At 38.2% G+C, this 15,957-nt stretch overlaps 1 protein-coding gene across 1 annotated transcript in view; it reads right to left on the bottom strand.

Moving 5' to 3' along the window:
• The window catches only part of RFX6 (regulatory factor X6), a gene marked incomplete at both ends in the record, with an annotated part of 34,432 nt that extends 23,540 nt beyond the window's left edge, over positions 1–10,892 (bottom strand). The window contains 4 exons of the mRNA XM_082756505.1: positions 84–161; positions 7,457–7,518; positions 9,050–9,173; positions 10,852–10,892. Coding sequence (XP_082612631.1) covers positions 84–161; positions 7,457–7,518; positions 9,050–9,173; positions 10,852–10,892 — 305 coding nt within the window. The remainder of the gene's footprint in view (positions 1–83; positions 162–7,456; positions 7,519–9,049; positions 9,174–10,851) is intronic.
• Positions 10,893–15,957: the final 5,065 nt, after the last annotated feature.

Here is a 15,957-nt window from a genome sequence, read left to right as displayed (position 1 = left end):
AGGGAAGTTTAAAGTTACATTTTTATTGACCATCTTTCTAAAGTAGGGATAGAAGCTATGTCTCAGATGTTATGTTATTGTACCTGGTTAAGCCTTTTCCAGAATACACAGAGTGGTAGTATGCACTGCTTTCTTTAATGCCAATGCCATAATAGTGATACCTGTGAAAGGAAAAAAAAAAAAAAAAAAAAAAAAAAAAGGAGTGCTTTTATATCTGTGTGACATAAAACAGACTGTCAGATTGTTTTTTGATGCTACATGAAAGCTTTTCTTTATAGTTTCCACTTATTCCTTTCACTGACATAGAAAAAATCTGGTCTCATAGAAAACAGTATTGTCACGATTTGATCCAAAATTCAAGGCTAGCATCTTCTGTAAATTTAAAACATTTTCTCTCTTTCAAGAATGTTTCTGGTAGAACAAATGTCCCAGAAACATGTTACATCTCTTTTCCCTGACATGCTTTCTCTTTCATTTTATTTTGTTTGTTGCAAGGGTTTGATCCATCAGGTGTAATCTATCAGACTTACCACTGTTATGTTTAGACTTCTACAGAACACTTTTCAGTTAAAAATAACTCCCCAGTAATTTTCTCCCCTATAAATTAGTGTTCAGCCCCCTACAACTAGAAATGTTAATATCTCATTCATCCACTCATCTCTCAGGTTGTAGGCTGACTGACTGCTTCATTATTTAGTTGCTTAAGCAGTTATCAATTGTTTCCCTCATTGCTCTCCTGGAGATTATTGCTCCAAAAACAGAAATTAAAGAAGGAAGTGTTTATTGCTCAGCCTCTGCATTTCTGAGCACATCTTAACCAAAGACACTGAAGAGAGTGGGTTGGTGCTAAGAAAACTAGCTATGCTGTAGATACTGCTTTCCACTGATTTTTCTACAAAAGAAGTGACCTTCAGGAGTAGGGCAGGAGAGCAAGCTGGGGGCAGCTCTTTCTTCTCCAGTCATAGCAAAGTTTGCTTGAGTTCATCTATCAAGGGTGATAGGCCCTGTCTTATAAATTCAACAAAGTACATTTAAAGTGGAGTTAAACCAAACTTGTCTAAGAATGTTATGGACTGCATATTAAGGATCATTTGGTTTTAACTAAAGTCATCTTGAAAACACCATAGCAGTTAGGTTTAACCAAACTGCTTCAAAGTACCACTTGCTGTTGAAGTACCTTGCTTGCAAACCAAACATAACATACATTGCAACATCATTGCACTAATTTCACTGAAACATCTCAAAGACTTGCATCAAAGTTTACTCCTAAGACACAAATCCTCTGGCCAATAGTTTATAGAACACACGAGTTTTCAGCTCATCTCTGCTGTTCCTGGTGATGCCCATTTAAAACAAAAATAAACAAAAATTCACAATCTTTCTGCTTGCTTTTGTATAGGATAGTTGCAGATAAATACAAAAACCTCAAATGCTTTACATGTACAATGCTGACTAAAGGCATTAGATACAAATGATAATTAAGGAGATGTTCATTAGGGTAATATGTTTGCTTAGCCTAGGTGTCTTTGAAAATCTTGGCAGAAAGAGTCATTCTGTTTCTGGACAGTCTGTTGGATGCACTCAGGATTTTATAGCCAAGAAACTGTGGCATAAAGTGGCTGCATAAACCTATGGCATCACAGATTTTATTGTTCATCTGAAATTGATGAGTATACGTAACACCACCGGAACACAGTGGTACCTGGTGACACTTAGGAAGGCCAAAAGTTTCTTGATTATTTCTCTACTGTTAGTTTTCTTTCCCCATTAACATATTTCTCTGATGAATGGTGATGTGGTGAACGGAGCATTTTAAAATATCTGTTCATACTCAGAAGCTCATAGGACCATCTGCTCAGTACAGTTCTCTTTTTACCCAGTGAAGTCAGAGCTGACTGATCAAATCAAAGAGACACTTCAAGGTGGTTTAGGATGCCTTTCATTAAATGTGACCTTTCATTAAATGTCATAATGCTGGACAGTTGGCCTCCATCTCAGATACAGTAGTGCGTCATCTCTGTCATGAATTAAAGTCCTGAAGGTTTTAAACCAACAGCTTTGATTTATGGGTATTAAACAGATGGACTTGAGCCAAACACCTGAATCTGAAAATTCCAAATATTAGACAGAGTTCTGGCAAAAATGTTAAAGGCATGAACATTTTTTCCTCTTTCTTGGAAATTCAGTTAGTTTAAATGTGACACAAGAAATTTTAAAAATATGTAAGTATGGATCCTTTGAAATAATAGCTTTTATTTCAACTTGAAGTTGCACAGGATGAAAAACTAAATAGAGCTGTGACCAGTTCTTTAAAATTGCTACAGGCAGAGTAATTTCTTTGTAATTAGCTATGTTAACAAGCAGTGGCCTGCATCTCATTCCAACATACCAAATCTCTCAATCACATGTCATTTTGTAAATTCTAAAAATAAAACTTCACACTTTCACCACAAAATTGGAATTCCCTGCTGTTAAAGCTGGAGTGGGCCAGAGGCCAAAGAAAATCAGTAACTCTTTACAAAGTTAGGATTCGATATCTAGATTATTCACATCTAATTCAGTATAAATTCAGTTCTATCTGGAGTACTCCACAGAGGAATAAGGTATAAAGATCTTTATTCTCTTATACTCCAAAGTTCTTAGAAGAATAGCTTTGACTCCCTGTTGATTTTTGACTTTTTAGACTTTTTACTCCCTACTGATTGAAGTAGACTCATTTAACCTACATCTTCAAGTACCTTCTATCTCTTTATGTGTGTATTTATATGTTTATGTACAGTATATGTGCATTCCACTCATATTTCTATTGTATAATTCATAAAAGGAAAACAGTCATCATATGGAACTTATTCCCTATTTTTGTAACAAACCTTTTAAAGAACAAACTAAACTAATTTTCTCTTAAATTCAGTGGCTTATTATAACATATGTTCCTATGTAGCTAGTAGCCCTGATTTTAGCATACACTGACAGAAATGATAGCTGATAAGGAAATGATAGGCTTAAGCTGTTCAGGGACTTGCAATAACTTGTTATCATGGGGCCAGCTGCCATATCAGTTTTATTAACCCACTAAATCACTCCTAATAAATAAGATAATAGTTTTCAGACATCATGGATAAAAGCTAAGATTCAACATTGATCAAAGTCTACAAAGAAATTAAATTGTAACTTGAGCTCAAACAGCCTTCTGTGTGTATGGTCTGAGCAGTATGCTCATTTTCCTGAATAGCTGCTCCAGGTAATTCATGTACCATGAAAAATATAACTAAATTCTAGTAGTAGCATAGCATGTTCAACATTGCCTATGCAAAAAGGTGGATTTGGAACCTGCTCCACGTTTGGGTCTTCTGCCATTCAGCAGGGATACAGAAGTCTTCCCCTGCTATTCAGCAATCTGGAGTAAGCAGCATGGGTAGTGTTGCTAACAAAATTGAGTTTAGTTTTTTGTACTTTCTTGGTCAACTCTTTAAATGAGTGTGTGCACTCTGTGCAAACAGGTTGTATGTAAACACAGAGGGAGAGAGACTCTGAGGACAGTTCTCAATAATCAAAAGTATTCAAGTAATCAAAAGTATTTATTAGAGCCATTTTAAGGCCCTCCTTTATCCAGAACCTCAGATGACAAATGCTGCTCAGAACTAACATTGATGTAAGTTCTTGCACATTAGAGCAGCACCTGTGTCTCAGCTTAGATCAGCAATGCTTTCTGAAGTTCAGTACATGTGAATTTTAGAAAGAGCTTGGACTTGTTTTGGTGTGGAAGAAAAACAATGGCTGTCACCTTGGAATGGTTGGAAGAGGGAACCGACTTTCTTTGTTTTCTTCTGTCCACAGCCAGGCTCTATCAGTGTGTTACTGAGTATGCATACAGTATGCAGTAAGGTGCTTTATTCCTAGGGAGGTAGCTTTTCTTAGCACTATAAGAATAACAATTCCATTAGAAAGTAATTGTCTTTTTCCTTTCATGCTTCTGCAACATCTGAGTACTGGACATTGATTGCCTCCTAGGCAATGCCACCACACTAAACATCTCTGTTAGGAATAGTTAGTTGTATTACTACTCCTAATAATATTATAGCAAAATAACGACAGTAACAACAGAACTAAAACAATGTCACTCCACTATCATGCTTAAAAAAGTAGAATTTAACCACTAGTAAGAAGTGTCTCTTACCAGTCCCAGTAACACAGCTTATAACATCTAGAGTTCAAGCTGATAAAAGCAGAGAGTAACTAGTCATTTAATGGAACTGCCCCTTACCTTACATATTAATTTAATGGAAATACTTCCATAAATGATACTTGTACAACTAACTGCTACCTGGCCAAAGCAGAAATGACTTTGTTCCTTATTAGTGAGACTATGGTTCTGATATGATCCACAACATCAGAGATACTGGTTATTGCTTATACTATTGCTTCTCTGTGACTACTTGCTGCTGTATTCAGTCTCTGAACTGGAGATATTGTCACTTGTGCCTTTTACGAGGCTCTTTTCTGCACAGCCAGAACAATGTAAATCTACTGTAGTGGAAAAGAGAACTGCAGACAAAAAGTCTCTGAGGAAAAACCTAGTTTAAAAAAAAAAAGGAGAAACAAATGCCAGATGTTCAAACAAAACCTGCTGATGCCTCATCCCTTTGAGGAAATTGCTCAAGAACAGTTAATCCATATGAAAATATGGCACATAATACCACCAAGGTCAGTAGGACTATTGGATCTGCTGAAGAAAAGCTGCCCATTTCTGTGATAGTCTTGGAGAAAAGTGAATTACACTGACACGATTAATTTTGTGGTGAGATTCCCATGTCAAAAACATGTTTTGAAGCATGTACTTTACTTTAAATTATGCAGATACATGACATTTTTGGAAGTTTGGATCCTGATTGGATCTTGTTTATCAATGTATTAGATATGTCAGATCAAAAATATAATGAGCATTTGGCAGACTTTTCCCCTTGTATTCTCTCATTCATTATGACTTGAAAGTAGTTCTCCAAATACATTGGGTTATGAATGTAAGACTTAACCGAGACATTGACTAACAAGTAGGTTGTCAAATATTCCTGGGGACTATAAATGCCAGATCTCCTAAAAACTTAAACACAACAGCAATTGTCCATCTGCAAAGCTGACTAAATCTACAGTAGCTTATGCCTGTAACTATAGCTCAACTTTACCACAGCAGACACTCCATTAAATCTCTTTCCCCTATAAACTACCCTTCTAAATGTAACTCTCCTCAAAAATTCTCTATTCAGCAACTACAAAATAGATTTTATACTACTTTTTCCTGAAAAAAAATCAATGGATTACAAATTTGTAAGACTGTGACAGAAGCTAAACAATAATTGTCCTGTATTATAGAAAGGAAAACATTCTATGTAGGCTTTCCTTTGGATTTGTTTTTATTAATGATTTATTAAAATAAATGTATGAGATATACTAAAGAAATAATGTCTTTTAAAAATTGTAATTGAAATTATTTCCCATCTTTGTATATACAACAAAACCTAAAATTCGTTAATTGCATCTCCAGTGCATTCTTCATCAAAAATAGGGTGGTCTTACCTGCTTATTTCTGATATTTCTAAGGTAGGAAAAGAGGCGAGCATAACAACATGAAACAACCCCTCCAGAATTGTAAAAGTAAACAGTGCATCTTCCAGACATTCCTATTATATTACAAAGCACTTAGGAAAACCACAATCTTGTAAGTTTTTTTTTTTTTCTTTCAGCCTCCTTTCATTTTAAGTTTTGCTTATAGACTAATGAAAGACAAGAGTACCTTTGTCTTTTAAGGCTAAGCCTTTCAAAAATAGTTTTCCTAAACAAAGCAAATGGCTGTTTTTCTCTTTTTAGTACCAATATTCTAGTTTTCTATCTTATTGATTAGCAAAGTTGTTCTTTGATATTTTTTTTGCTCTCCAGTTATGCTTTAGTAAAACATCAACTCTTTATACTTTCTTTTATAAGGCTAATTTCCTGAGTCTTACTCAGAATCTACATAAACATTTGTAATTTTAAGCATGAGAACAATCCTACTCGCATTTTTAAAGGCATGTATATCTCAAAATATAAGCATTAATAATAAATGTTTGACTTCTATGTATACACAGAAAGCTGGACACAATACCTGTCTTAATTTGCTCCTCATAGCATTGTCTTATTTTTAGGACAAACCTATTTTGCAATCAATAGACATTTACAGATAAGGATCTGATCTGAATTAGATTTGGGACTGAAAGCCCAAATTTAAAGTTTTTTGAAAGTTACTTAAAAAGAATAAAACTATTTAACTAGCCTTATTTTATGTAGAATGGTACAGGCACAGTAAGTTTAAACATATTTTTTGTTTGTTTGTTTAATAAACAGAGATTAATAAACATTGAAACTACAATTTAATGAACAACACTAAGAAAAGCTCAGAACCTGTGTTGGTTTGGAGCAATACATAGCACTTTTGTATTCGTGACTCCCCAAACAAGGGCAGAGGTTTCCTAAAATTACCTAATTCATACCTTGATATCAGCAATACCCTACAGCATTATTTTGACTTCTCTATGTTCTTTACATCAATACACCACACTTTTTTTTTTTTTTTTTTTAATTATTATTATTTTATTTCCTTAAGAAAGAGCATTCTAAATTAAAAAAAAAAAAAAAAGTCAGACTGGGGACAGTTCAGCAGTACTTCCTCAGCAGTCTTGGTATGAGGGCACTGATGGGACAGTGGATGTAAGAGATGTTGTTCCAACTGTTCTCCACAGTTTTACACTAACTTTGTCATGGCCTAAAGCATAATGCCAGAACCTGAATTAGCAAAATATTTTGCCATAGTTGATGCATAAATATCTATTCCCACAGCCTAACATTCCACAGTTGAAATATACAAATCAACTGGATACATTATACATGAAATGCCTACACTACAGACTGTGTACTGATTAGAGCTTTTAAAAATTATCCATAACAAAGTGCAAATATATAATTTCTTCTAAATTTAAGAAGATACTTTTTTCTGGTGTCTTGAATTAAATCACTATTGTTATCAAGAGAACAGATTGAAAATTATCATATTTGCAAAAGGCAAATCAGTTAAATAGCACATTATTTATAGAAAGATGAACGGCTGTAACAATATGTTATATGATTTTTTTATACATATATGTACATATATAACATCTGGACACGTTATTTGCAACCAATGCAAGGCTCTTTGAAAATGATGATGTTTTAGAAGCATAATCAGTTTAGTTTTAGTAACTATGCCTGCAGTAATGTTTTCAAATTCAAACACTGTATCGGTTTCATCAGGTGCATGAAAGTTAACACTAACAGTTTTCCATCTGAATATCTCCTCTACCAATTACTACACATTATGGAGGCATGGAAATGTATTTAATTCATAGAATGTATCCTGTAAGTGGATACACAGATAGTTGTGCCTTACTTTGAATGGCCTCTTGTTCCAAGCCGCCTTGTGGTAAGGAGAGGGAATTTCTGGCGAATGGTCTAAAGAGAAAATAACAGTATTAATTTCTCACAATGGTATACTTTTTTTTTTTTTTTTTTTTTTTTAAAGCAAACTCTTCATGGAAGAAACCGGAGGATAAATATGCAATCTACTGTACTTCATGAATAAGTATTTGTGACATGTAAGCCACAACATAAACAGTTAAGCATGTTTTACACTGCAGGGGTCCTTCCATCCTTGTCCATCTCACTGTATACCCCCAGTCTTCCCACCCTTTTTGTCTGTTCTTCCTTTCAATTTTCCCTTTTACAATACGAAGTCTAGTTTTCTTCACTGTGATCCTACCCCATTCAGGTCCCTAAAGTACAACTGTGTCTTTCGCTTCAGGGATCTAAACAGAAGCGAGGGAAAGATTTGGCTGCTAGGTATTCCATTTTGAAAGTCAAATAGCTAGAAATAAAGTGATTTCTGTTTTGAAAATTGTGATCTGAAGATTAAGGCAAGCAAATATTTACCCTGTGGGCATTTCTATCTCCTTCACTATCAAAAGGCTGCACAGGCTTAAACATACTTATCCACTCTGAAACCCTATGAAATTTTGGTTATGCTTCATGTTGCATATATAAAAAAATCATGTTTTGTGATTTATTCCAAATCAAGCAAACTGTTCAGTCACTGGACTCCTGAGATTGAGATTAGTGTCCTAAAAATATTCCACTCTTCCTGTAAATGATGCTTAAGGGAAACAGTTTATTAAGTAAAAAAACTAATTCAGTAATAGAGGTAGAACTAACAGCTTGATCTAAAAGCTAGATCATGGTCAAAACAATGTTTAAATGGAAAGCTACAGTCTTCCTCATTTATACTGAAACTATGTAATGAAAATTAGACATATACTTTCTCAGTATATCAAATTTGAGAGGAAAAAGTAAGTTCATTTTATTAACTGGATTTTACATCCATTATTATTATTTAATTAAATTAATGCATTTTGCTATCTATGAACAATGAACAGATCAGGAGTGTTTAAAAAAAGATGATCCTTGAAACATTTTTGGTTTCCTGTTTCACTAACTACTCAGGGTTTAATTTGGAGAGTTCACATCTCCCTTTCATTAAATGATTTCAGGATTAATTGTAGGGAAGGGTAGAAAAGAGGATGAATCAACAATTTTTTATTCAGGAGCTCTTTGTGTTATTAATTTTTATTCCTCTTCCTATATTGCTTATTGTGTCACTTCTCACTTTACACTGCCTTTAGTATAATTAAAAGTGTCTTCCATATCAGATCTGTTTTTGTGGAATGAGCCCTATTAATGTCACCATTAAAAAGAAAAAAAAAAAAAAAAGAGAGAAATCAAAGGGAACTTCAGTTTCATTCCCCTAAAGCTGTTGTCATGAAATCCTTCCATATGTTATAGTAGTAATTAGTCTGACTCCATCTGCATTAGCAGTAGGAAAAAAAATAAAAATAATTTAACAGGTGTACCTGACACAGGTGTACCAAACTATTAGCTTTAGAATCTCTGACAATTAGTCTAATGAATTATGAAGACTTTTACTCTTTACCTTCCCAAAAGTTGCAGCACAAGCAGGTTCTAACTTCTCTTTTCTGCAGAAGTCTAAATAATGTGCATAAAGGATGCATCTCGGTAAACAAACTCCTTCACAGACAATGTAGTTTTCTTCCAGCCTGTATAGAGAAAGAAACTGCAAGAGTAAAAAGCAACATATCATGTCTCTCCAATTTACTTTCCTTCTGTTTTTATGGCACTGCCCTCTTTTTCATTTTACTGAAGATATCCATGACAGCACACAGATGAGTTTCTAACGAACAAGACAGGCACAAAAGACTGACTCCACATTTCATGCTTACGGTAGTTACAGAACATGGAAAACATGGGGTTTTCAAACATATTACAAACATATAACATATATGTTATTCAAACATAAGGTCCCTTATTCTTAATGAGCCTTTTTCAAAGTCTATACACTTTTGCTTTAAATAATTTTGATTTAAAAGACTACCACCTCAGAGGCAGCCTTACTCTGAAAATATGAGTACTAACTATACTGTGAAAAAAATGGGTTTAAGGCTGTCCTCTGACCAGATCACGGGCTTGAACTGGCACCTTCTCTATCTTTAATACCTAGAGTTATGTCTCTTTTCTTCCTACTTTTGCTTTTTAATTTCCACACTGGACCTGAAGCTATTTCTTGACCAAACCATACTGAAAATGAAAGATCTGACATTTTCTGGAGGGTATGCATTTTACACATCAGTTTACAAAAGCCAAGCGCTTAGGCGAAGGTCATCAAAGTCTAATTTTAAAAACAAGTAAAAATTGTCTGTGTTCCCTTTAACTGAACTCTTGGTAACAGCTAGGTATTCCACTCTTGTCTGTTTCTTTTCTTTATCAGTCTCCATTATCTGCTACTCCCAGAATGATTTGTAATAAATTTGTTTCTTTTCAAATTACAACAATATATATGAAAATACTATATAATAAACAATGCATGCCAAATAATTTTGCACTGACTCACAAGACTCAATTCCTTACAATTTAATGTCTGCTCTAAGAAGTCAGATGTAAACTAAATTAAAAAATTGGGCTATCTGTATTATTCTTGTTTGTTTTTCAGATGGAAGGAAAACTCTAAATTTACAGTCTGTACTTGGTAACCAAGTTCCCATTTAATTCAATATTAGCTCCCTAACTTCAGGACTATTTTAGTAAAGACTGTATGAATTGAAGTCTGCAGAATTTGACCTCCTATTTGTTTAATTTTTGCCCAGATAAAATAAAGGTAGGGTGTCTGTGGATGGTAGAATATAATGTAAAAATATATATAGTGAGACGATGGAAGCCGAACAGCCATGCACATACAAGGTAATTAAAGCATCCATTTGCAAATGGGAAGCCTGAGGTAACTTTTCATTTCTGCATTTTTCAAGACTTTTGGGTTTATCCTTTCTGGGAAGAAAGAATAACCCGATTTTACGGGAACAAAATAACGTATAATCGGCTGTCCATGTGTTGATTACTACCGTGTTCCCGCACACCCGGGACGAGAAGCTTTGTAAGCTCCTGCCAGGTCTCTGCTGGATGCTTGCACCGTCGGTTCAGGCGCAGTAAGCCGATACTTGGTGATTTTTCTCTTGCATAAATTCGGTCTTTCCCGCTTTTTCCCAGCCAGTGCGGGTGTGACAGAGATCTCTGTTAACGAATAAACTTCTGCTAATTAAAAAAAAAATAAAAATCGGAAATTTAGGGGGAAGGAGGAGCTGCTTTGTACCGGGGCTGATGGCAGTGAGCCCAGAAAGCCCCCAGCCCCCTGTCAGAGGCAGCCCCGCGCCCGGCCGGCCCTACCACTGCAGGGTGAGCTGCGTCTGCTTCTTCTTGTCCTTCATCATCTGCGCCACGCTCCTCTTCGCCGCCGGGCTGCCTCCCGCGCCCTTCAGCTTGCCGTCGCGGCCGTCCCCATCCTCGTCGTCCTCCGAGAGGCTGTCGCTGCCCGCACGGAGCTCTGCGAGCCGGGGAAGGGAAGAAGCGGAGATGCCCGGTTGGGGGGGGGGGGCTCCGTTAGGGCCGCTACCTCCCCGCGGCTCCCGTTTAACGGCGCCCTCCCCATGGGCCCCTTACCTGACTTGATGGCGGATGGCTCCGGGAGCCCCCTCTCGGCGCCCGCCCCGTCCCGGGCGCAGGGCAGCAAGCCGGCGGCCAGCAGCTCGGCGTAGCGCTCGTCCTGCCCGGCCGGGAGGCGCAGGAAAGCTCCCTCCGCCTCGGCTCCCTCGGCCATGCTCCTCACCGGCACCTGCCGCGCCCCATGGGCTCCTCAGCGGCTCTCCGGGAGCCTGAGGGGAGGCGAGGAGCGGCAGGCGTGCCCCCGGGCCGGCCCTCCCTCCTCACGGCAGCCGGGGGAGGTCGGTGCCGAGGGGACGGGGCTCGGCCGAGGTGCGGGGAGGCTCGGGGGGGGCTTAATGATTAACTGCCGGCGGCGTGAGGGAGCGGCGCCCCGCCGCCATCTCCTCCCAGGGCGGCCCCGGGGGGCTCTGCTCGTCCCCAGCCTGTGAGGGCCGAGGAGGAGGCACCCCCCCGCACCTGCTCCTTAAGTCGTCGTGATTCTTTATTGCCTGGTTTAACTGTTGGTGCTGGAACAGCACGTCTTGGGTTTGCGCAAATAAATCGTGCCGGTGTTTTTCAGTATTTTTTTCAGTATGTTTTTCACCCGGAGAGGTGGCCAGGGACCATAACAGAAAGATGGAACAGCTTCTTCTACTCGACAGCTGTCAGCTGGATGCAAAATTAGCATCACCACTGCAGCATCCCCTGTTTTAGTACGTCCTCGTCAGAGCAAAATCCCGGGCCCTGTGCTCTTTTCTATATAAAGGCTGGGAGATTCCAGCATGGCTTGTGGTGGTGACCAGCCCTGGGGTGTGCTGCCAGATGAATGTCAGAGGCTCTTCCAGCCCTGAGGTAGTGCTGGGCTGTCACAGGCACGAGGCTTGCAAGGAGCTGTTCTCCCATCTCCACTCTTCCATCACGCCTCAGCTCATCGGTCCCACCAGCGGTACAAAGCGATCGAATATTATCATTTCCACTCCTGCACAGATACATCAGCAGACCAGATATCACCTATCGAATTGATATTTAACAAAACCACAGTTGTGCCCATATCTGCCAAAGGCCTCAAACGGCTTCACAAGGATGAGCGACAAGCTTCTGAAATGACAAACACCTGTGGGATAGTCCCAGAGTCAAAAATGACATTTAGCACGAACTTTCTGCTGCTGCCATTTACTCCTCTGCCCATACCTATGTAAAATAAACTTCCTTCCTTACTGGTTGCTCTATTTAAACATTTCTTCACAGTTATCACGTCTCCTTCTTACTTCATATGTGATGCTATATTGACATTGTCCATATGGCTATGCCCGCACAAAATTCTGCCCGTGCATCAGTTCTCAGCATAACTCTTTGAGACAGTTCAGCCTCTATTTTTGATAGCTTTGTTTTGAAGTTGCAGCAAAATCACATTTGGCCCTTTAACTTCTCTGTGATTTTTTGGCTGATCTGACTACTTTAGAGCCTGACCCTTGAAGATCGGTATTTCTACAGTATAATAAAACCTCCCAGCTACTAACTGTTGTGATGAATCTACACAATTCTATGTCTTCCTGGTAGTATAGAACTAAATGTATCATTTATTGTGTAAGAGCAGGATCCTCTCTTACCATTTCTTCAGAACATCTTTGATGACACTAACAAATTCCAGCCATCACCACACAGGGATTAACTGTGTGAGGGGTCTGGTCCAGGGACCAGCTAGTTTGCACCCTAGGGCAGTGACCATTTATAGTCCCTTCCTGCTGTTTCTGAGGGCCAGAAACTGCTTTAATTAGCTTTACCTAAAATTGATGATTTAAGAGCCATTTTGGTAAATAGATGTTCTCATTGGATTTAGTAACTTTTTCTGGCTCATACGAACACTCCTCTACTTGTTCTTTCAAAGCCAGTGAATGATTATGATGTAGTGTTATCTGCTTTGTATGAAACCAAGCATATGTTTGCAGCAGTAAAGGAAAAAAAAAAAAAAAAAAAAAAAAAAAGTAAGCCAGTGCTCCTAAGTAAACATGTAATGTTTAAAGCCTGCATGAGAAAAGTACATTATCCACTGCCAATATGTGAGGAAAAGTATCTGCTCTGTATTTAATAGAAATATGGCATTTTTTTAATAAGTAACATACAGTAAAATATTTTTATACGACAGTGTCCTTTAATAAACTCAAATTGTTTTTAAAAGTTTCCATACAAAATCTTTGACAATGAAACTAATTAATAGGAGAGGAAGATTAATCCCAGTATGCAAAGAGAAATTCTTGTGTTTGAACTGTTCACTCATACAGCAATATTATAACCAAATCCCTCTGCTTTAAAGAAAATATTTTTCTCCATGTTGTCTACTGTACACAAGGTTGGAGATGGCTGCTGTGTCTGGGTATGAAGTCACAGGGATTGCTGCCCAGCAGAGCCTATTACTCTTGTCACGATGTATCGTGCCCCTCCTATTGGCACTAGTGTGTAGGTTTGCATGGTCGTGAGGACGTACAATCATGAAGTTTGGGTTAGCTTGTTTTGTGTCTTATCCTCTGCTACAGCATTCCTGCCAGTGTTCTTGAAATTTTGCTTGTTTTCTCATACTGCATCACTTTCACAGTAATGGAAAGTAGTGCCAAAAGACAAAAGGTTGAAAGAAATCATATTGTCCCTTCCCTCCCTTCCCATGAAAACAAGGCAGGATTATAACAGGTATCTTTATATGATTCCCAGAACAGTTTGTCTCCCTGGTCCTTAAAGCTCTCCAGTGAGGGCAGGTCACATCATATCCTGAACACCTGTCAGCAAAAAATGTTTACTGGTGTCAAACAATCTCCCTTCAACAGGAAAGACCTTCCAACACCCCATATTCCTCTATCCCAGCAGGCTATATCTTATTTGTGATAGTATTTTGAACAGCAGAGTGGAAAAGGAACATATTTTTTTCCTTTTCCTGAACTTATTTTTACCTTTTTGTTTCACCATGTAAGTTTTCCATTCCTCAGAGTATACCTGCTCAGCAGTCATCGTGTCATGCTTTGTAGTCAGGGAGTTCTCAGAGTAGTTTTAAATGTCACATTTCAGATACTGGTGTGGGACATCTGTGGTATTTTACTGGCACTGAGGAACTCCTGACATGGACTGGCAAACCCAGCCAAATAGCCCACGGAGCTGTCCACAGATTTGCAGCCTGCAAGTAATTTTTTTTGCCACTTTGCAATTTTCATTGTAACTTCCTCAGAAATAATGATGCCTTTACATTATTGGAACTAGAAGAGTTACCCTTGCTTTGGTCTTCACCTTTTATCTTACTTATTTCACCCCTCCACCTTCTTTCAGACAATTCCTACCCCTCTCTTTGTACCACATCACTTCCATTTTCAAATCCATTTACCAGTCTGATGAGCAGATCTCGTTTCAGCTCTGCCTTCAGTGACACCTTTGCTATTATTTATGTTTATTTGCCTGGCTTCTCTATTGCCTTTGCCTCACTAATGCATTCTGAAGCACTTAATCCAGCATTAGCAAACTATCAAAAGTCCATCTTCTGTTTACTGAACCTTAAAAGTGAGAAGTTGTCACACCTGCCTATTGAAAGTGTTGATTTAAGGCAACTGAAAAGGTTTCTTGCAAAATAACTATCACACTCTATAATACTCTTTTTACCTGAAGGAGTTAATTCCTAGTTTTCTGCTGTTTGATGCAATCTCAGAAGCATTCATCCTGATGGAAAGGTCATATTTCATATAAACAAAACACAGTGCTTTCATTATCACTTAGTATTCTTATCCGTGTCCTGTCTTCCAAGGCTAGTATCATGACTAGAAAAGTGCTCTGACTCCTTTCTAGCAAACATCTATGAACAGCAAAACTGACGTTTTCAGAATGGTTTTCATGCTAGAAACAGATCTTCACAATTTAGCTCAAGTTTTGATCTGTTGCCCATCTAACAATCAGAATAGATTCCTGGACTAACCCTCCTGAAGCAGGAACAACTTTTTTCCCTGCATACATCTGAGTAGAGCAGCATCTAACAAATAATGTAGCAGATGGGGATAAAACCTCCTTGTTTTTTTTCTCCCATTCCTGGGATTCAGAGGCTGACTAACCCAGCACAAAATCACCACCTCAACCTCTTTTGAGATCCACATACCCAATCCTGAGCAGTGGAAATAGGTGTTCCAGCTCTTTGCTGGAGCAAAGGAGAGACACCAAAAGCTAAGGCAGCTAGACAATCCTACTCTCCCATTTGAGCCCTGTATGGCTGTTGTGGACAGTTTACCCAAGATTTGTGATCTTGGTCTTTGGGAGATGGAAGGAAGGGTGCAGATGCAGAATTGGGCTACCTGGGGACATACAGGATAATAGCATGAACATTAGAGCATTGTTAGGAATTTTAATATCATTTGGTGTTGTGCACACTGAGAATTGTGGTCTCATCAATGCTGAATGAAAGATAAATTATGAAGTAAAACTGTTGAAGTATCCACAGAAACTGTTTCTTTATTATTTTCCTGTTTCAAAATTGCACTTTTTTATTATTATTAAATTGCAATCATGTTGTTTGTCCCTGGACAGGAAGCATGGGAATACATCTTGTGTAACTGCCTCAGAGTTAGTTTTCTGAGTTCCATCTTCTCACCTCAGTCTCCCTTTGCAGCCAGTGGAGAAACAAGGTTGTCTCACAGGGATAACTGATACGAGTCACATTACCCCTTGGAAGAAATCATCCTCTCACAAATCTGTTTCTCTTCCCTGTCTGTAGTGAGGAAGCCTTACATGGTTTTATATGAATTTTATATTGGTTTAATCCCACCAAAATTCAACAATCTGGATAAGATGCTCAGATATATGTGATCTGTAGCACAATAGAGTTCT

Source organism: Aythya marila (genome assembly GCF_965140915.1).
Source record: "Aythya marila genome assembly, chromosome: 3".
NCBI lineage: Eukaryota > Metazoa > Chordata > Aves > Anseriformes > Anatidae > Aythya > Aythya marila.
This window is presented reverse-complemented; position numbering and strand designations above follow the sequence as displayed.